The 22,264-nt window shown below is 49.8% G+C and overlaps 10 protein-coding genes across 10 annotated transcripts; 6 read left to right on the top strand and 4 right to left on the bottom strand.

Annotated features, from left to right (window-relative positions):
• Positions 1 to 642: 642 nt before the first annotated feature.
• Positions 643 to 1,366, top strand: LDX57_004835 (uncharacterized protein; the record flags this gene model as incomplete). The annotated part of the gene is made up of 2 exons (XM_046086511.1): positions 643 to 713; positions 781 to 1,366. 2 exons carry the CDS (start codon positions 643 to 645, stop codon positions 1,364 to 1,366), a joined length of 657 nt encoding a protein of 218 aa, XP_045942476.1.
• A 593-nt stretch (positions 1,367 to 1,959) lies between these two features.
• Positions 1,960 to 2,556, bottom strand: LDX57_004834 (LysM peptidoglycan-binding domain-containing protein; the record flags this gene model as incomplete). Its single annotated transcript, XM_046086510.1, has 1 exon — positions 1,960 to 2,556. The coding sequence occupies one exon, from the start codon at positions 2,554 to 2,556 to the stop codon at positions 1,960 to 1,962; it is 597 nt and encodes a 198-aa protein (XP_045942475.1).
• A 290-nt stretch (positions 2,557 to 2,846) lies between these two features.
• Positions 2,847 to 4,283, top strand: LDX57_004833 (uncharacterized protein; the record flags this gene model as incomplete). The annotated part of the gene is made up of 1 exon (XM_046086509.1): positions 2,847 to 4,283. One exon carries the CDS (start codon positions 2,847 to 2,849, stop codon positions 4,281 to 4,283), a length of 1,437 nt encoding a protein of 478 aa, XP_045942474.1.
• A 3,051-nt stretch (positions 4,284 to 7,334) lies between these two features.
• Positions 7,335 to 7,856, bottom strand: LDX57_004832 (uncharacterized protein; the record flags this gene model as incomplete). The annotated part of the gene is made up of 1 exon (XM_046086508.1): positions 7,335 to 7,856. The coding sequence occupies one exon, from the start codon at positions 7,854 to 7,856 to the stop codon at positions 7,335 to 7,337; it is 522 nt and encodes a 173-aa protein (XP_045942473.1).
• Positions 7,857 to 9,391: 1,535 nt separating this feature from the next.
• LDX57_004831 (uncharacterized protein) lies at positions 9,392 to 9,847 on the top strand (the record flags this gene model as incomplete). The annotated part of the gene is made up of 1 exon (XM_046086507.1): positions 9,392 to 9,847. The coding sequence occupies one exon, from the start codon at positions 9,392 to 9,394 to the stop codon at positions 9,845 to 9,847; it is 456 nt and encodes a 151-aa protein (XP_045942472.1).
• Positions 9,848 to 11,117: 1,270 nt separating this feature from the next.
• LDX57_004830 (uncharacterized protein) lies at positions 11,118 to 12,086 on the top strand (the record flags this gene model as incomplete). The annotated part of the gene is made up of 3 exons (XM_046086506.1): positions 11,118 to 11,389; positions 11,434 to 11,789; positions 11,845 to 12,086. The coding sequence occupies 3 exons, from the start codon at positions 11,118 to 11,120 to the stop codon at positions 12,084 to 12,086; spliced, it is 870 nt and encodes a 289-aa protein (XP_045942471.1).
• A 309-nt stretch (positions 12,087 to 12,395) lies between these two features.
• Positions 12,396 to 12,728, bottom strand: LDX57_004829 (EGFR-like transmembrane domain-containing protein; the record flags this gene model as incomplete). The annotated part of the gene is made up of 1 exon (XM_046086505.1): positions 12,396 to 12,728. One exon carries the CDS (start codon positions 12,726 to 12,728, stop codon positions 12,396 to 12,398), a length of 333 nt encoding a protein of 110 aa, XP_045942470.1.
• Positions 12,729 to 17,449: 4,721 nt separating this feature from the next.
• LDX57_004828 (GFA family protein) lies at positions 17,450 to 18,030 on the bottom strand (the record flags this gene model as incomplete). The annotated part of the gene is made up of 4 exons (XM_046086504.1): positions 17,450 to 17,481; positions 17,529 to 17,649; positions 17,702 to 17,863; positions 17,923 to 18,030. 4 exons carry the CDS (start codon positions 18,028 to 18,030, stop codon positions 17,450 to 17,452), a joined length of 423 nt encoding a protein of 140 aa, XP_045942469.1.
• A 508-nt stretch (positions 18,031 to 18,538) lies between these two features.
• LDX57_004827 (translation initiation factor eIF-2B subunit family protein) lies at positions 18,539 to 20,149 on the top strand (the record flags this gene model as incomplete). The annotated part of the gene is made up of 2 exons (XM_046086503.1): positions 18,539 to 18,675; positions 18,733 to 20,149. The coding sequence occupies 2 exons, from the start codon at positions 18,539 to 18,541 to the stop codon at positions 20,147 to 20,149; spliced, it is 1,554 nt and encodes a 517-aa protein (XP_045942468.1).
• Positions 20,150 to 20,874: 725 nt separating this feature from the next.
• Positions 20,875 to 21,834, top strand: LDX57_004826 (NAD-dependent epimerase/dehydratase family protein; the record flags this gene model as incomplete). Its single annotated transcript, XM_046086502.1, has 1 exon — positions 20,875 to 21,834. The coding sequence occupies one exon, from the start codon at positions 20,875 to 20,877 to the stop codon at positions 21,832 to 21,834; it is 960 nt and encodes a 319-aa protein (XP_045942467.1).
• Between the last annotated feature and the right edge of the window lie 430 nt (positions 21,835 to 22,264).

The following is a 22,264-nucleotide window of genomic DNA, read 5'->3' as shown; positions in this document are numbered from 1 at the left end:
TAAACATGGACTCAATCTCCTGCTTGGTGCATAGCAGAGGGTCAAAGAGAACCATGCAACGCCATGAAAAGTGTGGATGGTCCGAGGAATATGCTTGTAATAAAGTTCAGAGGCAACATAACACGATAAATTCAATTGATCGTGTTACCTAATAAGCAATGTTCGATCGTAAACCTCGCCATGTCAGACAAAGAGCCGACCAAGGCACAGCTCAAACACAGTAAAAAGTCGCATACCTCTCCACGCGGCAAACTAAGCTTTTCAAATCGGTGGGAAACCCCAGAATTGACAACCCAGAGGCTCTCTCGAAGACGAGTTAACTGCTGCATCGAGAATCTGTATGTGGCTGAGCAGCGAGTGCCAACCCCAGCGTCTTGGCTGCGGAGGATCCAACAGCGAATGCAGCGACGGGGTTGGAGCGTCCCCTCGGGACTAAAAGGCGCCATGACCTCATGAGCCACGAATTGGCCGTTCTTTTGTTTATCAGGGCGTGCGGGGCCGGATTATCTGACGACAGACGAGCCTCTCTGGGCATACGACTTCTGTCTGCCTGGTAGATTCACCGTGTCGCTTTCCATTATTAAAGGAAATGCCGCCCAATGTTTCGACGGCTTCTAGAAGGACACAAATAGCATCGCAAACATGACGAACCCAGCACTGTGGGCTTTGTTTTTCCTAATTCAGGTGCCACTCGTGGTGCTGATCATTTTCGCGTACGAGGACCTGTCGCATCTAACGTGCCATTCCCTTCGTCGTGTGCTAACCAATATTCTACGGTAGAACCCGAGTATGGCGCAGGCATCGCCGATCCGGACTCGATGAACTCTATCCTCAATTTCGCAGGCCCGACATTGAAGCGATCCGGCCAAAAAAAGTCCGACCGGTGATGACCAGCGAAGATGTCGACCGTCGATTCCCTACAGTAGGCTATAGTGCCTGGAAGAGCGCCCACGAAACCCCGAGCCAAGAGAGCGCAGATCGCCCTTCAACGACAATAGAGCGAACCACGTCTCGCGGTCCCAGTCAACAAGAAACCCAAAACAAACAAACATCAGATGAGGGCGACAATGCCCACGAGGGTCCTTCCTCCGAGGGCGATTCACATTCCGTGTGTGCCATCTGCGTCGACCAATTCGACGCCAACGACGAGGTCCGGCCTTTAACCTGCGGACACATATTTCATCCTGCTTGCATCGATATGTGGCTCACTAAGCGACAAGGCTGTTGTCCTTTGTGCAAGGCGGTCTACGCCGGAGTGAGAGCGAGCATGGAGTCAGACAGAGACGGCGAGGCCGAGGCATCCACCATGCCCGAACCCCCTGCAGCAGCGGTGGTGCGCGAGGAAAGAGTCCCTCGGGAGTCTTGAAAAGGGCTCCATCGTTCTTAATGGGAACCGCCATAATGAACCATCTTATCTGAAGAAATGATACCAAATGGACTGTGGCATTTCTAGACCCCTAAGCCCGGGTCTTCCGATCGTGACAAGCCATGCTGAGGACTGCAACGAATCCTTCTCATCATTCCACTTTCTCAAGCAAGACCATATTCTGGGAAGATTCGTCGGCCGTGTGAGAGGAGTCTGCATCCTTCGGGACGGGTACATGATGCATTTGCCACATTCCAGGGGCCTCACTGGGGCTTAGACACTGGGCTGAGGTCAACCAACTTGGAAGGAATTAATGGCTGTCCAATATCAAACAGTTCTCCTATCGCTGCCTTTCTTTGACTAAGTTTTTTTCTTTTTTTTGGGAGGGTCATGAGATATTGAGGTCTTGGCGCATAATCGGTAATTGGGTGTTTGGGCTTTGGCGTCATTCTGGATTATACCCTTTTTTTGTATGCGATTTTCTTTTTTTTCATTTTTCCTTCCATTCATCCTCGGACCATGCGCTTAGTATAGTATCCAAAATGAGCATGAGAGAAATAGCCGTTCCTCAGACGAAGATATCAAAACAAGTATCATGTGTGCGCAATCAACCGATTCTGCCCATTTGCAGAGCCACCAAGATGGACAGGATCACGGTTTTCGTCAAGAAACACCGGATTCGGGACATCTTCCGTAGTCCCAAAGAACCCACCCTGATAGCCCAGACAAAACGTCTTGCCGTAATAATACGAGCCTGACTCAAGCTGGTCACAAAGCCAAGCACGCTGCAGCCACGGATTGAGCTTTATAAAGCTCTCGCCACGCAAGACCTCTGCGTGCGTCTGCTCGATACTCTCACAGGTATCGCCTTCCTGAGCCTTGTAGACCTCTCTGCACGAGAACGGTATGCAGAGTTGCATCCCGACGTGGCTGTCCAGGAAGTCGCATATCACGATAGATTCTTTGTTCGCCTCCCACAACCCGTGAGAGGGGACTTTGTGTGCGAGAGAAATGCTATCGCAGGTATCGCCTTTCTGGACTGTGTACACGACTCCTGAGGCGCAAAGTGGGCCTGGTTCGAGATGTTCTTGATGTTCATGTTGAGGCCATAGTCGGCGCAGGATTCGGATGCACAGAAACGCGGATACTAGAGCGTAGATAATCTTTTTCAATGTTTTCGAAGTCGACATTGTTGCAAGTCATGATTTTGTTTCCTTTTGTTCACCCAGGAATGTGAGACTGGAAAGATTCGCAAGGTGCTTTGAACCGGGGAAATTAGTGAAGACACTATTGAGCGCTAGATGCTTAGCGTCCCGAATGGGGGAAATGAGCGGGTTTTCGCGATGCAACCATAGGGCTAGCGGAAATTTGAAATCGTGACATCTTACGCTCTTGCGTTCCGAGAGCCATATTCGCTCGTTAAGAATGCATTTTTAACAGTTTGGGTCCATTACCTGCTGATATCACCCCTGGCCACGCCATGGGGCCCTGCCAGAAGGCTCTCCTTCTAATATGCCTCCTCTTGGTACTGGGCATGACTATCTTCGACAACGAGCCTGAAACCCACAAAGATGACAATTCGCAGGCCGTCAAGCCGCGCAGAGTACAGCGCTGTAACAAGTCGCATCCATGTGAAAGTGGTTGCTGTTCGAGATCGGGCGTCTGCGGTGTCGGGCCCGACTACTGCGGCATCGAAAACTGCGTTGATTGCCGCGAGAAAGAACCACCGCGCTGTTCCAGGGCCGAAATCAGCGAGCGATTCGCAGGCTATTACGAGCTTTGGAATGGTATACGACCGTGCAACAAGTTCATGCCCGACAAGATACCCTACGCAACGTACACGCACGTGAATGTTGCATTTGTCACCATCAACCCGGTCACGTTCGAGTTGAATCCCATCTTCTGGCACCATGCCATGGAGATCGAACAGTTGACGCGGCGAAAAAAGTACGACCCAGACCTAAGAGTGTCTGTGACAATTAGTGGACTGTCGGCAAACGATTGGGGCGTGCATGACTCGACTGTGTTTTCACGGTTGGCCGCCTCGGAGGAGTATCAGGCTGTGTTCCTCCGATCTCTTACGTCTTTCATGTCAACGTACGATATTGACGGGGTTGAGGTCAACTGGGAACATCCAGATGGACAGTCCGACGACTATGAGAATTTCCCGCGCCTGATCAAAAATATCAAAGCGGCGCTCAAGATGACGGGTGGCCGCTACGGACTCAGCATGACGCTTCCGACTTCGCTGAGCGCGCTGCATAACTATAACCTGCGGAAGCTTAACCGACAAGTCGATTACTTTAATCTCCTGCCAATTGATCTCCACACCCAGCTCTCACCAGGAGATACCTGGCATGCCGACACTCTCGGCCCTGTGGTTAACCTAACCACAGTAACCGTGGCCATACACCTCCTATGGCGCAATTACATCCACCCTAACGATGTAAATCTAGTTCTCACACTCTACGGCGCATCGTTACTCCCCCAAAGCCTAGACTGTCTTGCCCCCGGCTGTCCTGCCGTCTCCGGTGCCCCAGGCGGACCCAGCAGCAAGAAGACCGGAATGCTCATGAACTCCGAGATCCAGGATATGATAAACCCGGAGTTGCACGAACTAATGTACGGACGACTCCATCACAAGCACGAATGGGGACACCTGGAGACCAAATTTGATCCAGAGGCTGGGGCGCAGATCGGAATGAACGGCGAGCGATGGATCGCGTACGATGACAAGGAATCCCTGAAACATAAGTTGGAATTTGCGAGGAGTTCGTGTTTTGGTGGGATCACGGCTTGGGCGATTACCCATGATACATGGGATGCCGATTACTCCAAGGTCCTGGACTGTGTACTTCAGGGGTATGGGAGGTGGAAGTCGTTGCAGCTGTTTTACTGTGATGAAATTGCTATTTAAGTCATGACTCCTGAATATAACATCCCTCGTATCTGTAGTATTCCAAGACAGGCCTGCCAGGTCCTTATAACTCGCTCTTCACATCCGGGCAGAACTATGTGATGACCAGTCAGCAATCTATAAGAGCTCTTTCCGCAAGGCTTACCTGACCTACCGCATCAGTCACTTCGATATTTGCAGTCTTTTTGAGATTAAACTCTGCTTTCAACTCCTCGGCATGGGCTTTCTCCACATCCAGCCGGACAAGACAAGACTAGTACACAACCAAATTAGCAAACGTCACATTGTAGGTAGTTAAGGCTCAGACAGGAAACATGCCCCATTATCACCGTCACATCGGATATAATCCAACATGAGCGGAGTCATCACTGATTCCAACAATCGGTCCGTTTGTTCTTTTGGCGTGAGGGTCTTTGCACCTGGTTCACTTGGTTCCTGTTGATGCACTTGCATCGCCATTCCGCATTTTTGTGCATTTGTCCAAGCAGGGCAAAGGAGAGAGATGGCCACCAGTAAGCGCATCTTGACGTTTGGAAGGAGGGAATGCAGACTGTGTTTTGACGACACTAGGCAGTATTGATTCGCTCGGGTGATCGTGTAAATTACTTTTTTTCAGGACTCGTCCCAGTATTTACCTTGACTTTTCTTCCTGGAAAGACTTTTCGAATAATGTGCATTCCTTGCCCTCTCCGCAAGGGGCTAGATGTTGTGTTTGGTTGGACTTCGTTGCCCGGGGATCCGAGCTAGGAGAGTGACAAACTGATGCTAAGGCTAACCATTTCTTCAAGAATTGGACCACAACACCTATGTTATTCATATAGAGATTAATGTATATAGTTTTGCTACTCATGTTCAGTGACAGTTCTGAACACTAGCGTAGAAGAACAGCCTGAGCGATCAGGCCACACGTGGAAATGACTAATCCGGGGCCGTGATATCATGTTCTTCACCTCCAGTTCCCCTCTCTCATCTTGACACAAACATCACAAAATCATGGTATTTTCCATTTATATAATTTGCCTTTCAAACATATGCAATTTGAATCCGAGACAACTTCGCGATGAAAGTGATCATAGTCGGCGCCGGCCTAGGAGGCCTCGTATGTGCGATCGCGTGCCGCCGCCAAAACATTGAAGTTCTTGTTCTAGAACGATCACCAAGAATAACCGAGGTAGGCTGGCTCTATATTTTGTGGCCTTCTGGAAGGTACATACTTTGACAGATGATAACAAGTGAGTAGGTTGGGGCGGGTATCCAAATACCACCCAATGGATCTCGAATCATGAAAGAGCTGGGACTCTTACCAAAGATTCTGGAAAAAGGCACCATCATCGAATCGATGGACATTCGACGGTACAAGGACGGAAGTTTAATCACTTCGATGCCGTGTGGTGATACTGTCACGCAAGAATATGGAGCCCCCTGGATGTATGCTCTTCTCTTGCAAGGAAAAGGATGATCCTGAGCTAACCCCATCCAGTATGATTCATAGGGCAGATTACCATCAGATCCTTTTGCGGTTGGCTGTTTCAATAGGTGTTATGATTCGCCCAGATGCATTGGTTGTAGATGTACTATTCGAGACTCCACAGGTAATTCTGGCCAATGGAATGAGGTTCACAGGTGATGTGATCGTGGGGTCTGACGGTTCGATATCCACCTGATGTACAAAAGTGTTCCTTTAACACTGATGTGCCGCAGGTCTCTGGTCCACGGTACGAAATGCGGTCCTAGGCAAGCCTTCTCCGCCGATTGAAACAGGAGACCTCGCATATCGAGCAACCTTCTCCCGATGTGAACTCGAGAGCCTCAACGATCCTAAAATCAATGAGCTGTGTTCTAAAACTGCTGTGACAGCCTGGTTTGGGCCAAAGAACCATGCCGTCTTCTATCCTCTCCGTGGCGCAACGGAGTTCAACCTTGTTCTGTTGCAACCTGACGACTTACCGGCTGGGATACGTACTAAACAAGGCGATCTCGGTGAAGTTCGACACGGATATAGGGATTGGGACGAAACGTGAGTGTGCTTATCCCTCCTAAGTACCACAGTTACTGAAATGGCTGTAGTCTAAGAAAGATTATTTCTTGTATCCCGTCAATCTTGAAGTGGAAGCTGTGCCACCTCCCTGAATTACACACATGGTCAAAGGTCCGTGTTCACGATATTTGTTTAGCGTAGTCTGCGAGACTGACAACGGGGTCAGGGACACGCTACACTCCTAGGCGATGCCTGTCACCCAACGCTTCCTTATCAAGCCCAAGGAGCCGCCATGGCGGTCGAGGACGGTGCTGTACTAGGAATGCTCCTAGGCTCAATTGCATCCCGGAGAGAAAGCGCCCCGGAAGAAAGCATGGCTGCTGATATCCCAGCTGTTCTTAAATTGTACGAGCAGATTCGAAAACCATATACATCACGGAACGTGGATGGCGCAAACAGAAACAGGAGAATCTTTCATTTGGAGGACGGAACACCACAATGGCTCCGAGACAAATTTCTAAGCATATCCGGACTGACATGGGAGACGGACTGGGGTTTAATCATGTCATACCGATACAGACAGATGCTGGGGACTGATGTCTTGCAGGAAACAGAGAAAGGTCTGCGCAAGCTGTGGGGAAAACCCACCGTACATAGCCACCAGGATTAACAAGACACATGTCCATCCGATCATGAATTCTCCCTCTTGACGCCCGCATACCAGTAGATATTGACAAAGGGCCAGAAAACCATTCTATTCCCCGATTTGAACTCCCATTCACTGACATCCAAGTCCGGCTGATTCAAAAGACCTCGGATCTCTTCTGGCGTTCGACATCTCATCGTCGAAACCAGTCCATCAAATGATACAACAAAGGAGAGTATGGGTACAAGGTAGGTAAAGTACAAATAAAGGGGAGACTTCCAATGCTTCGTGATAGTATGAAAGAAAGGAAAGAGAATCATGACAGGGATGTTCAACAGGGAGGTAAAGTTCCGCTGTGCAAGTTCGAAAATACTGTGGTAATCAGCCGAATTCACTTGATATCTACCTATCTAGCAGCTAGGAGGGCTTACATGAAAGAATTCCCCGACTCAACGGCACTCCGCAACACAGCCCTCGCGGGCTCATCATCGAAATGATGAAAACAGAGATTAAACATCCGACACTCCTTCCGATTCGCCGGCGCGACTCTCTTGCATTTAGTCGCATCAACCGACTCCGAGACATAGTCCACATTCTCCTGGCGCTTCGCAACAGCCATCCACTCCGACAAGTGCGGATGCAGATCCGTCAGAATAAAGCGCGGAGAAGGCGTCCCTTGAGCCTTAGAGCGCGCATGCAAAATAGACTCAATAGTCGACGACGGACCGCCTGCACCAGAACACAGATCCACGAACGTGAACGAAGACGGGTCCGGAAGATTCTCAATGATGATATCGGCGGCAACCCCGGCAGGGGATGTCTTGCTGAAAGGCGGGATATGCAAATTCCATACACGTGTCAGGTAGGACTGGATGTAGGCGATCAGCCAGGTCGGACACCATGGCTGATCACCGATTTCGAAAAGGTGGCAGCGCGGAAATAGGATCATGTTTAGTAGTACAGAGCTTGGAGGATGTTGTCGCGATGATTGTGACATCATGTCATCGCTTACTGGATTTTGCTTTTTTTTTTTTTTTTTTCCTTAGCGGGCGGGAACGGCCTACGGGCGACCAAGCGGGCCCGGAGGGCGGCTTAGCCCCGGTGGACTACACCCTCAATTCTCCCTACTGCACGCCTTGATTTCACGTTTATTTTGCTTCATTTTTTTGTATTTATTCTTTTCTTCAACGAGGGCTAGCTTATCAAAAACATAACGAAGAAAATGCAAATGTAACAAACGCGTAGGCAGATTTATTTTCTATCTTCCGCAAATATATATATCTGGAACGTCTTCCTCTATAGATACCGCAGATATTGGCCATGTGGTCAGTATTCATTTCACTTTTCTATTTCACGCATCGGAAAGCGATTGCGTACCAGGAGACCAAGTAAATCACAGGTAAGATTCTGGTGTTACATTAAACGACGCTCGGCGAGTCTGAAAATGCAGGGAAATCCCTTAAGCCATATCAGGCTCCCAAGAAGCACAATATAAATTGTGCCTGATTTTTGTCGCGCTAAACATAGACCTCAATGTCTCACTTGCATTCGCCTCCCATTTGTTCTAGCCAGTACGTGTCCTCCCTGAGTATGCAAGCTGTTATGAGCCAATTTCACGGCTGAGTGTGACTGTCATCTCCACCCGCGAAGACACCAGCTATACGAATGGGATAATGATGATTGACATCTAAGTCAGACTTCATGGTAGTGAATTATTTGACTGGACGCTTTACGAGTCTTGAATATCGGGGCTTTTCCGTATCCACTTGCAGCATCATATATCGTTATCCAATTTTCCTAGGGCTGTTCCACGTGGCGAAGAGAGCTCGTGTTCAAACAAAGGTCATCTTTCCGGTACATGGATTTACTTACTGCAGGATAAGGCATATTTTTGCTTGTATACGTACTAAGTAAGATTCTTGTTGAATAATCAGCTACTAATGCTTACTTGTTGCAATATGAATAGCATACAGTAACCTAGACCAGCTGAGGCGATTCCCCTCAGCGTGTGCGCGTCTCTTCTCGTATCTTCTCTTCGTGGTCTCGGAGATTTGAGACATTCATAGAAAATCAGCTTGCCCAAATGAGCTGAGATCTAAGACATTTTGGAACTGTTACATAAAATGAGGCTTTTCTTCCTACCCATATGTGGTTTACCTGTACAGCATATACGGGGCCTGAGTGCTACGATGCCCATGACGGTCAGAGCTGGGGCCGTAATCGTGCCTCGACACCTGCCGATCCAAAGGAGGCCTTATAGCCCTGTGTTACAGCTCTCGCGAGGCTGTCATGAAAGACTTTCAGAATTATGACGGACCACGGCATCTGGTTCAGGAATTTGTCATGGTGAAGAAAGGACAGTTTAACCAATATAAAAAGTGGCAGAAATTCCCTAGGGATCTCCAGCAAATCCAGCTCCTACTGTAATCCTCAAACTAGAGAACAAAATAGCTACCCACGGCCCAAAGATGAAATCATTCCTTCATGGCTTTCTCCCTCCTCACCAACGCAGCTGCCATGCCCAGCCCTGTCACGTCTCCAGGCCCCGCGTCCCCAATCCAAACCGTCATCGTCGGTGGCCCAAACAACGACGGAGGCTTCAGCCCTCCCATCCTGAGTGTCGGCCAAGGTAGCCGTGTCCACTTTGACTTTCTCGCAGTCAACCACACCCTCACCGAAACCACCTTCGATCACCCATGCCAGAAGAAAGACGGCGCCTTGATTGACACGGACTTCAACAACGCGAACCCAGACAATATCCCCAACCTGCATCCTTTTGACTATACTTTCGCGTCTGATGAAGCTCGGTACTTCTACTGCAAACAGGACGCTGGCACCCCTGATAGCCACTGTGGCCATGGGGAGGTGTTTGCTGTGAATGTTGATCAGGCGCGGTTTGAGGAGTTCCGGCAGAGGGCGATGGACACCCTTGACGAGTAGACCATTTGTCTAGTTCTTGTTTCTATTTCCATATTGTATTTATCTTTCGCTTCAACATTGGTTGTATCAAGCGTGGTTTTGATGGCTTGCTTTATTTAATCATTGTTGCCCCAGCCTTGGTATAGGTTTTTATGTCCTGTTGAGGTTTTCCCTATACTGTGATGTGAATGCAAAGGCGCGGCAGTGCGAATTTTTCGAGCCTTCTATACAAGTCTCTTATCTATCTTTTGTAACCTTTTGCATGTGATCTAGTAGGTATTTTGAGTCATGATGGAGCATGCTGAATGATAGGGTGGTGCACTCTGAGTGAGTCCTGGCCAGTTGAGAGCAAAGGATATAGCGACAATTAATGCCATACCATGGCAATTGCAAGGACCAGCTATGTACCCAACAACTGAAGTCAGCTAGAGATTCCATTCATTCCCAAAAAGAATGGCACATCCACACGATATTTCCAACTCTCATTCATAAATCGATAAATCACAAGCAGTCTTTGATAATGTACATATGACAATATCTTTTGAGGGACCTCGAACCCGTATCATAATCTATCCTACTGAATGTTCTTGAGCCTTCCTAAGAAGACTTCTTGATCCATAGAGGTCATTAGAGTGATTTGTCGACGACGCACACCTGAGAACAGTTCCGGAGATGTATGTGGCTGCACTGTAGAGGGGCCATGTGACCTCAAACTCAACAAAACCACAGATTTTCATTGACCATTTGGGAGTGTGCCAGTCAGAAAATAACAGAATTTGTATGGGCTACGGCACTTGAAGACGGTTTGTAGTATGAAAGAGGCGATTGGATTTACAGAAATCAAGCAAAAGAGGAACAAGGACGGTGACATTCAGAATATGGTACCCATTTCCTATTATCGCCTTTGTGGGGGCTATGGGAGGCAATTTACTGATGCAAGAGTGCTTTTCCTACACATCATGCGATCGAGGTTCGAGGTCTCCTGAAGGCGGTCAATTTAGCCTTGGCGGTCTAGGCGCAATTCTGCCGTCCTAGACGACCCACGGAAGAGCTATCAGCCGCGGTTGCCTTAGGCAAGAAGGCACCGAAAATAAACAAACTAGGCCCTATACGGAAGGTGGGACAGATAGCATCATCGGATGAATCGGAGTTAACCTGCGTCTTCCTGTTCACGCATCCACTTCACACTTGCAGAGAGGATGGCCATTGCTGTAGCTGGAGGCACCGGTGGTGTCGGCAAGACTATTGTCAGCAAGCTAAAGGGAAAAGTCATCATCCTGACTCGAAGCGTATGTTACCATTCGCACCGAATGTTGCAGTTACTAAGGTAGTCCAGACACCAGAACCATCCGAAACGAGGGAAAAGGTGCAAGTGGACTACGATGATATCCCGTCATTGACAAAGGTACTGGAGGAAAATGCAGTGCATACTGTCATCTCCGCCATTTCGATCTACGACGAACAAACGAGCCAGTCGCAGCTGAACCTGATCCAAGCTGCGGACAAATCCAATGCTACGACGAGATTCATCCCCAGTGAATACTCGTTTATACAGACGAAAGAGTATGTATACCCTTGACTTTCCAGTCCCTCGCTAATTATCGTAGACTTCTCCACGTTGACCCGAGCATCCAACATTTCCTAGACGCGGTGGAACTGCTCGGGAAGACCAATCTGCAATACACTCGGGTGATCCCCGGTTTCTTCATGGATTACTGGGGAATGAACCCCGAGAAGGAGGCCCAGAGCAATCTTCAGCCGATGACGTTCGGCACTGACATCGCCAATTGCAAGGCTGCTATTCCCGGAGACGGGAATGATAGGATCTGCATGACACACAGCGAAGACATGGCGAGATTCATCGCTAGGCTATTAGAAGTAGACGACTGGCCTGAATTCAGCATTGTCGTTGGAGATGAGCCTACATATAACGACACCATAAGACTAGGCCAAGAGGTGCGAGGTATGAACACCTGCCGATTACTCTGAACGATGCGCAATATCTTAACGATTACTAGGAAATGAATTCGAGGTCGTGAATGACAGCCCTGAGAGCATCAAGCAAGGAAAGGTCACCGTCCCTGAGATGCCGCCTGGGTGCCCGTACTCGGAAGATGAAGTCTACGAGACAACCGTACTGGTGAGCCGTCTTACGATTGCCGGGGTGTTCGATCTGCCCAAGGAAAGCCGATTGAATGAAAGGTTTCCTGATATCCACACGAAGAGTCTGAGGACATTCATGATCGAATCATGGAATTAATACAACGATTCGCATTACCGATACCTGGAGCACGTCTCAGCATGCCACTTTACCAGCACTGTTTTCATTTCGAGCAGAATCATGGTACTTAGGATTTCTCACGAAAGTAGTTTCACTCCAGGCACTGATAAACAGGCTCTGAACACAAAGAAAATTTCGTATATACATTATAATACAAGCCATCCCTGCTCTCCGCCACACCCCCTAACATTTCAGAGCCCTCACAGGGGGCTCTTCGGGTATTCGCTCTCGATTGATCAACAACCATTCCATCAATTCACTTCAATATACTGTCGCGACAAGTGCAAGCTATTTAGCTCGCGAGACCAACTCCCTCCTCTCAGGCTCCGTCTTCCCCAATTCCTGTGGTGGCAATTGTCCCGGCGGTGGATAAGTCCAGGGAGGTTGCATATTATTCGGCTGGACTGCCGGGGATGGTATACCATTGTACCCATATGGCGTCGGTACATCTTGAGGTTGCGCAGGATTCTTCCGCCGTATATACCATAGTGCTAGGAGCGCAGCGATCATCCCGACACCAGCTCCCACCCCAATTACGATTCCCGCCGCGGCACCAACCCAAGGCCTCATGATGACGATGATGGCGAGGAAGTAGCAGAGCCCGTAGCCGTCGAATTTCATGGTGCTGTTGTGCCCGCAACAAGCCCAGTGCCCAGTATTCGAGTTCCTTATCACTCTGAGAGAGGTCGATCGCCTACAGATGAGTCAGGAGACTAGTTAGTTCGACTATTTTGCGTGGGAGCCGACGACATTCCGGAGAACTTTACCGCATTGCGTCCCACATGCCACATCCTGGAGCGTGTCGTCCGTGCAGTCGGCATCGTAATATCCCTTGTTTCCATTGTTGCTGACATTTAGACAGGTTGAATTGCTCTGGCAGTAATCACCCTGCGCGCAGCGGGTGTCATGTTCGTTCGTTCGTTGAATTTGTAACTCCACACGGCACGCCAACCTTGATATCACGAATTGAGCTGTCGTGCATGGCATAGCACGTTTTGTCCTCAATGTTTACAATTATGATTATAGCGCAGAAAAGCAATTAATAACAGCGCCCCTTATGGCAATCAACAAACACTAGTGACGAGAAGAGAATAAAGAACAAATTCAGAATGAGGGCAGGCAGCGATCAGGATTGGTATTCTAGCTCCCACACCGTATGGAGTAGCTCGATGGACCCGGGGGCGTGATTTTATCCCGTGGAGTTCGAACGAGAAACTTCGAGGGCTGGACGGACTCTGCAGTGGATATTGATGGATCTGCAATGGAACTTCTTGCGCACGATGAAATCGATTGGCAGTAGCATTCAGACTGGAGCCATTTGCGAAAAGCCCGCGCAATGCCAAAAAGATCCAATTTGATACCCGCCCAATAGTTGGTGCTATCTGACTTGCACCCTCATGAGTTGCCCTCTCTGCGAACCGGTCAGAATGGAATGGATGTGCAATGATAGGTATTCCGCTGATCGGTCATGTCTGAATGCCGGTTGCAGTCCTGGATCGTCGGGGAACCAAAACATGAGCAAAGACGGACGGAGTAGGACTGGCTATTGGAATAGAAGTCTAGATCAGACTACACTAGAAGGGTCATAGCTACCCGTTGGAAACGTCGAGTCAGTTCACTTTGACAGCTCTCAAACCCTGGCCTACGCGATGCTAACAATTGACGAGAACCTACCTCGTCCCTGTTAGGCACGCTCAGCTCCCCGAACAACCACGAGGTTCTTGTCCATACTCTTGTTTCGGTCTATCCTGTAGGCATTAGGAATATAAATCCTTCCAACGCCCCAAACTAACAACTTCAGTCAGCACCACTAAGGCTTTCCTGTTGCAAGTGCACTATGCAGCACTAGGACGGGACACGTGCGGAGCTGATAGGCAAATTTTTACAAAGGACGCAATCATGCAGATCACTAGTTTGGAACTCAGACTATGAGCGGTGGGTCGATGGGAAGTCTGGACAAAACGTCTTTTTCCGGCCTCCAAGACGCACATCATTTGTTGAAATTTGCACACTCCACGTCCGCTCTAAAACTTTCCTAACTTGCAATGAGCTGGCTGGTTGCGGATTTCATGGATTGAGAGTATCGGTGAACCTTTCCGTCCTTATACACGATCTCCTGCAATGTCAAAGACGAATAGACCTTGTAGTGTCACCACTCGTCATAGCAAGCGGCACCATCGAGACATCTCGGGAGGGCCGTATCAGATCCACATTTTGAGGATCAGCAGTACTCCGTATTCAGTGCGAATGACGGAATATGGAATCAGCAATCTGCGACATTTTTCGCGCATTGCACCTTAGCCATATATGACGCCTTGAAAGCCCTCAGCGAGAACATGTAGACTAGAATTAAACGGAACAGTTTTGTTGAAATATTTCAAGCCTTAGTGGATATGCCTTACATTTGTGTACATAGACTAAACTGTCAATGAGACCTCCCCCATGGGTATTGAGTTAGCCTAAATGAAAATAAACAAACTAGCCAACGCTCTGGGCTGAACGTCAACATGCCGGTCTTACAAGGAAGGGAGGGATCCTTGTTCTACCAAAAGTTGCCCTCGAATGCACACACTTTGGCCTGCACACTCCGAATTCTCCGACTCGCTGGGCTGACAAACCATTGCCAAATCCTTCGGAGGTAGACTTTAATTTGTTATTCATACAGTACCAAACATCATATTCCTATGGCAATCAGAATGGGTCTGGAAGGGGTAGTAATTGGAATACGGACTGAACAGGCAAGAAATTTTTGTCCCACCTATGACTGTCGTCGAACGTATAAAAAAATGCGTAGGCAACCGTAAAGTCCAAAGTAGGGATGAACAGTAGCACGGTCTCTGGTCACGCAAGACTCAATCAGCACCTACTTTGTCTCCCAGGAATGAAAGCCTGTTTGTGTTACCCTATACCCTGCGCAGCAAATTGCAGTTCACTAGAACGCCGCTCGACCAGCCATGAGTTCCCAAATACGCTGGTGTGGATGTCTTTAAGACCACTGCGTTCTTCCTTCGACTTGTGATAGTTGCCTGGGGTATGTGAGTGGGAAATTTTCGAAAACCCGTCCGAAGAGCGCTAATGTAGATTGAGGTGACACCGGTGATCTGCAAGAAGCCGATGTTTAGTCGTGTTGATAACAGGAAGTGCAGCGCATGACAGCCTGACGGCTGCCACAACGGCCACTAGGGCGGCCTGGGGCCTCCGCCGTCAAGCCATTAAGACTCTTTCTCATGACATCCATCTCCCTTGACAACTGCTATCCATCTCCTCCGTGGTTAAACGTCCAATATCAAGTGGTTCAAGTCTTCCATCGAAGAAAACCTCAGTTTCTGGGGTTCCTGATTTTCCTCAGGGAAAGATCAACAGCCTTTTTCCGGTTTCTGATGTAATGACGATCTCATCCACTCGGCGCCAGTCCAGACCGGGTGCCTGAGATGAGCTGGCACGCGCATTCCAACTGATGCGGGGAACCCACTTTTTGGTTGGATTCGATCCCTTTGTTCTCCATCCTCCCTGTCACTCGCTCGATAGATTCCTCTTGACGCGTTCTCAGGCCTCGATCGACGCTTTCTTGGCTCGTGTTGGGCCCGAGGCCGGCGTCGTTCTTGGCTGCGGCCATATTTCTACTCCCTGTGTTCCTTTCTGGCGGACATTTTCTCCCCTTCCTTATTTCCCCCTCACCTCTGTCGTCTGTTTGTCCTGTACCTTTTCTTCAAATCACCAGGATAGTCGAAAGTTCCTCTCGCAAGTCTACATCGTGTCGAGACTAGAGTCGATCATCCGTACGGGTGAGGACCCCGGAGACAGCGACGTCACTACTGCTGCTAATCCTGGAAGCCACCGGCTACTTGGTCAAAGATAAAAGGTCCAACTCCAGAACCAGTCCCGATCGTTCTCATCGCCTCCAGCACGCGTCGCCATCATGACGGACAATACTATGCAGAGCACGGAAACGCGACGATCCTGCAACACCCTCCGCAGTCGATTACCCGAGAGGACCTGCTTCTTGCGGCGTTTTTCACAATGGCTATGGTCGAGCTGGACAGTCGTACCCGTCGAATCTCAGCCTACAATTCAAAATTCCCCGCGACTTGGGACAGACCAAAATTACACTTTGGTGCCGGGGAAGACCACCGGCCTAGGAACGGCCACCGGCGACACGGCGCGTTACATTCCCAACCCAGCCCCACAGGAGCAAATCCCCTCGCGGGAGAATTACCCCTGCATGGCATGCCAAGCGTGGGGAGTGACATGCGATCGTCAGCGACCGCGATGCGCGCACTGTCTAGATCAACAAATCCTGTGCTTCTACGTGGCCCCCTTGCCTAAAACGATCCGACGGCCGAAACAACCTGCAGTGTCACATCCTACGCGACAAAGAGCATCGGTCGGCGTGAGTGGATGATGGTTGGTGTTCAGGCTTGATGTTTTGTGGAGTAGCTTTCTATCAGATCTCGATATCCCCGGCGGACCCAATACTTCACGCGGGTATCGTCACGCTATGCCAGGGACCTCTTCCTGTCTCCGGATGGCGTCATGAACTACCACTGGTGGCTTTGCATTTTCATTTCCTACTTGCATACTTCTTCCTGGTAGCCTAAGCCTTGCCAGTTTGGGACTTCTCACACCCTTCTTGCTACTTGGAGTCAGTTGCTATATGTTTGGATGGTGAATCCATTGTTTCGGTGTAAACGTCGCGAAGATTTTCATGTGTTGCGCCTCCTCATTTAGGTGAACTATTGGTAGCAACCCGACTTCGTGATAGGGAGCTGCTTTATACCGACCGTACGAATCTGACGATAATAACAAGAGGATATCTCTGAATAGATACAAGAACTGTATTTCAATTGGAGCTACAGATCCAGAGGTATGGCTTACTATCATGTCGGCACGCTGAGATGTACTAACGATGACACTGAAAGCGGACAGGGCCCCTTGTCGGGTAAACCACCACCGCACCTGCGTGGCGGGACGCCTTAACTAACGTTCCTCACGGACCTGTACTTGTCGTCTTCCCCCTCTATGGATTGCGTATGCCGCCAGCAGCATTAGACCAGCCGCCTGACGTCACAGGCTGACCACAGAACTAGGTACAGTACATTCCTATTGTTGGACACAGTAAAGGAACGCAGGAAAGAGTGGCGAAGGAACATGTGAAAATCAGAAATAAAGGAGGAAATGTAAGGTGAATGTCAACAAATCAACAGGACTGTTTAAGGAACATCCTGACGTGATAGCTAATACAGCATGGCTTGTCATAGGTACATAAAGTTGCGAGCCCTGTCAAACCATGATGAGCCGTGCCAAATCATGAAAGCCCCGCTCACATGTCAATGCCATAGATTCTATTCTTTGACCTGCTGCTTGTGAAAGACGCCTGTGGAAGGATTAGCCATTACCACACCAACAACGAGGACAACGTACCGGGAACCTCGGGCATCCAGCTAGCTCGCGAGCTACAAAAGAACTCTCCCTTTGGTGGCAAAACCTCCGGATCATCCAGGGACCCAACACACAGATATCGGAACTGTTCTTTGACGGCATCCTAGGAACACGTCAACCATAACCCATTTTTCCATGGAGGTCGCACGGCTCACCCCATATTCTAGAATAAAGCTTCCACACTCCGCACAAAACTCGCGATGAATCACGACCCCGGACCCATTATCTGCCGCATGTTCTTTAGGAGTTCCGCGAACGACATTGATGGCGTCTTTGGGGACCTTGGCTGTCAGACCGTAGTTGGTTCCGAAGGCTTTCTGTAACCACCATTACCCTTAGCCGTCACCCGATGCCTCAGGAATTAGCCCAAACCAACCTTGCAATTCCGACAATGACACAAGGATGTGCGCGCATCGTCCGGCGACGAGATGTTCAACTCATACTCAATCTTCCGACAGTAGCAAGAGCCCGTGTATCTCGGCATGGTGATGAGATCCCGTTAATCTAGTCAGCAACAAGGAGTATCAAGATCAGCGTTTGTCAAAAGCAGCCCAAGAGCTCTGGAACCAGGCGTGGATAGTCGATCAAAAGCTCTCCATATCAAGATGATGTTGACTGATGCGACCGTGACGTCATGTCTTTGTGGCCGTTCAAATCCCGCGGATCATGTCCCACCAGCCTCGACGTCGAGCCCCTCGTTCTCGAAATCGGGATTGCTCCTGTGAAGAAACGCCAAACAAATCATATGGCGATTGGCAGGCGGTTATTGGGTGGTCTGATTGCCGGATGGTGTGAGGATCGGAGCTTCCCCTCTTCTGATCGCCACTCACCTCCTTCTGTCAATCCACGAATCCGTCCACTGTGGTGAGCTTATTTGGATGGGGAGGACCTTATATATATTTGAGTTTTGTTCTTGAAGAAAATCATCTGCAATTGTTTTAATTGCACATGAAGTGGTGAATGGTGAGCACCTTCTCGAAGACCACGCCACAATGACAACGAATCATTCATCCTCAACCCTTGAGAAAAGGGATGTCGTATCTTCTTTTATCTTCCATTTTCCACCTGATCAACCGAATGAGCCTGTCGTTGCGCTTTTCCGTCGTAGCGACAAGGTAAACACTTACCAGTGAGTCCGATTCCGCCCCTTCTCCCCGACGAAAGACGCAATTAACAGTCTGCCAAGACACCACCTTGCTCCCATCTCCGGTACCATCAGTCGCAACGACAAGGATCCCCTCACGGCCGCTTGGCGCGAACTTCAGGAAGAAACAACACTCACGCCTGCATCCCTATCCCTCTGGCGAACCGGCAAACCGTTTACATTCAGCGACCCATCTGTGAACCGAGAATGGATGATTCACCCGTTCGCTTTCCGACTCATCAGCCCCGAAAGTACGATCAAGATAGACTGGGAGCACGAGGGATGGGAATGGCATGATCCACGAGCGGTGTCGGATAACGAATCATTTGGCGAAGTCCCGCGACTAAAGGAATCCCTCCACCGAGTCTGGTTCGAAGGCTCGGTCAACCCGCGAGCTGGGAAGGCCTTCGCAGCCTGCCTAGACCGATTACACAACGATCATGAGAGTGGCGCCAACGAGCTGACAGCCATTGCCTTGTCGGGGTTCCGCGATTTCATCATGCATACGCGGAACGGGCTGGACGAGAACTGGTGGGCCACGGTGCGGATGGTCGCATGGCATTTAGTGAAGAACGGGCGCGAGAGTATGGCTGCAGCGACTCTGAACGCCGTGTTATCGGCCCTCGCGGGGATCCACGACGTCTTGATTCAGAACACGGATGACGACGTAAAGTGGGATCGCATTCTCGCGCTGATGGACTTCGAGGTGAGGAGAAGAACAGCGAACACAGGCCGTATTCTGGAGTCGTTTACGGAATACCTAAAGTTGAACTTCCTTGCCGATGGGAAAAGAGACAAAATCACTATCCTCACTATGTCAGCCAGCTCGACTATTCGAGACAGTATCCTCGATGCGTTCGCCGCGCTAGACATTCAGACGCTGGAGCTGCGAGTCCTGGAGTCCCGGCCACTCTTCGAAGGCGCCAGCATCGCATCGTCTATCCTCTGCCGAGCCAAAACCCAATTCGAGGGATCAGACAAAAATCTCAGCATCAAAATCTACACCGATGCCTCGGCCGCCCTCGCCGCAGAAAATGTCGACATTGTCCTCCTCGGCGCAGACCGCATCTCCGCGCACAAAGGCGTCAGCAACAAAACCGGCTCGTTGCCCGTCGCTCTCAGCGCAAAGCACGTGTCTCCAGAGGCACAGGTCGTCGTGCTCAGCGGACTCGAAAAGATCAACGGGACCTGCGGCCTAATCGACGATAATAAGCGGGAGGACAACGGGCCCAAGGAAGTGGTTCATAGTTGGGGCAATGACGGGATAAAGGGGATGAAGGTTCTTCACGAGGGGGTGGACAGTGGTATTGTGGAAGTGAAGAACGTCTACTTCGAATGGGTCCCGTTCAGTCTGATTGATACGTTTGTGAGTGAAGAGGGTATCTTGGATGTTGAGACGATAGCTGGTCAGTCAAAGCAGTTGGGGCTTTTGGCGGATCGATATTTTGGCGATCTTTAGTATATCGGATCTCTGATGCACAGGACAATTGTGTTAATTGGATTTTTGAATCAACTATGGCTCTGAACTCGATGCTTCTGAGTTGTTTTCGTCGAGATATATTATTTTGAATCGAAGGAAATATTGGTACCATCTGTGTAGTTTCATGATCAGTAGCTACCCCTGCCAAGTTAGAATTATGCGCGTCCGCTTTTGCAAGACCGTGCAAACACAGGATAGAAAGCAGTCAAAGTGAAATGTATTCTCGATAATCGGACCTACCTCCTCATGGACATGACCAGTGGAGCCATAAGCAGTGGATACTGTCAGACGGAGATGAAGCCGGAGATCGACAAGGCCGAAGAGCTGAACACCCCCAGCGGGCATGATTGGTCACATGTCCGTAGCATGATGACATAAGCACCGGAGATAAATCGGCTATTTTTGGCCAGAGAGATCCTGCTTCTTCAATGTATCGGTCACCGAGAGTCATCGTGATGGATGCAACGCGATTAGAAAGCAATGTTTCAGCCAATGTTACCATCGGTGTCCGGAAGATGGGACTATCGATTACCAATCTTTTCGAACCGAGACTGCGATGCGATGACACCGTTCGTGCAAGATGAGTCGGGGGTATAAAAATGCTTGAAGGACTCAAGATATGAGATGAATCTAACAAGCAACTCAAGTCACAACGTGAAAGCCCCTAGAAGCCTCCTGAAACCCTCACACTCCCCAAAACCAACATGCCTAACGTTCTCATCCTCGGCGGCACCGGCTACCTTGGCCTTTCACTCGCCAAATCCTTGCTCCGTGCCGGCACATATACAGTCTGGGGTACTGCACGGAGCCCGGAAAAAGCGAAGAACCTGCTCATCAATGAAATCACTCCGGTGGAAGACGACATCACGAACCCTGAAACCCTGAGCCAAGTTATTTCTACAAACGCCATCGACATCGTGGTGGACGCGTCGTCCGCCTACGAGCAGTACGGCCAAATCCTGGCTGCAGTTATCAGCGCATCCAAGGCCCGGAAAGACGCTCTCTCAAAGGAAAAGATCCTCGCTCCCAAGCTCGGCTTCGTTTACGTTTCTGGATCATGGGTCCATGGCTCCCCTCCCACCCGCGTCAGCGACCTTTCCCCTGTCGGCAGCAACCTTTCCGCAGACAAGCCTGCAACTGCTACTGCGTGGCGACCAGCTCATGAACAAGCGATTCTTGCCGCTCGAGACACTTTGGATGTGGCGATTGCTCGACCTGGTGCTATGTATGGTCGCAGCTCCTGGGTGTTCGATACCTGGTGGAGTGTTTTGTTGGAGGCTTCGAAAACCGGGAATACAGACACGGTCCAAGTGCCTGCTAATAAGGCTGCACGGACTGGTATCCTTCATGTGGACGACGCCGCGACTGCCGTGCACTTGATCATCGACCGCCTCGATGGCCGACTAGGCGCATGGCCGATATTCGACCTTGTGACCGAGACGGTTTCTATCGTCGAGATCATGGAAGCCGCAAAGGCTGTGCTGGATGTGAAGGCGTCTCTGGAGCATACCGGCACTCACGGGAATCCGTTCTTGGAGGCCCTGAGCCTGGTTTGCAATTCGAACGCATCTCGGGCGAAGATCGTATTGGGATGGGAACCAAAGCGCACCGAGTTCTTGTTGAACATGTCAACCTACGTCAAAGCGTGGCAGGCTTCGCAATGAACCTGGAGTATTTATAGTCTTGGGGGTTTCCCGGTCTGACTACATGCAGCTTAACGCAGATATATTGCCACCTAGACTATATGTATATCCTCGAATTCAAACATTCTTTCATTCCCGGTAACCCGAATTACCGAAAATCAACAAGCTTTACAAGATCCCACATTGCCCATTGCTATACCCACTCTTCGCACACCGGGCGTTGGTAGCTCACCATCCCAATGGTGCCAAGCAGCTAGGGACGCAAGGCGCCGGCCCAAGGTCTTGGATACTCTGACGCCCCTTGACCAGAATCATTATTACGAGGCAGGCCACGTGGGGGCGAAAATGCAGACGATAGCCTTCCCCTCACAACGGGGCTGAAGAAATCCACGCGCAATTTATTTTCGATCTCTTCCTGTTCCGGCTTCCACCTTTCTTTCTTCTCTTCCTC

Source organism: Aspergillus melleus, assembly GCF_016097325.1.
Source record: "Aspergillus melleus strain CBS 546.65 chromosome Unknown contig2, whole genome shotgun sequence".
In the NCBI taxonomy this organism is placed as follows: domain Eukaryota; kingdom Fungi; phylum Ascomycota; class Eurotiomycetes; order Eurotiales; family Aspergillaceae; genus Aspergillus; species Aspergillus melleus.
This window is presented reverse-complemented; position numbering and strand designations above follow the sequence as displayed.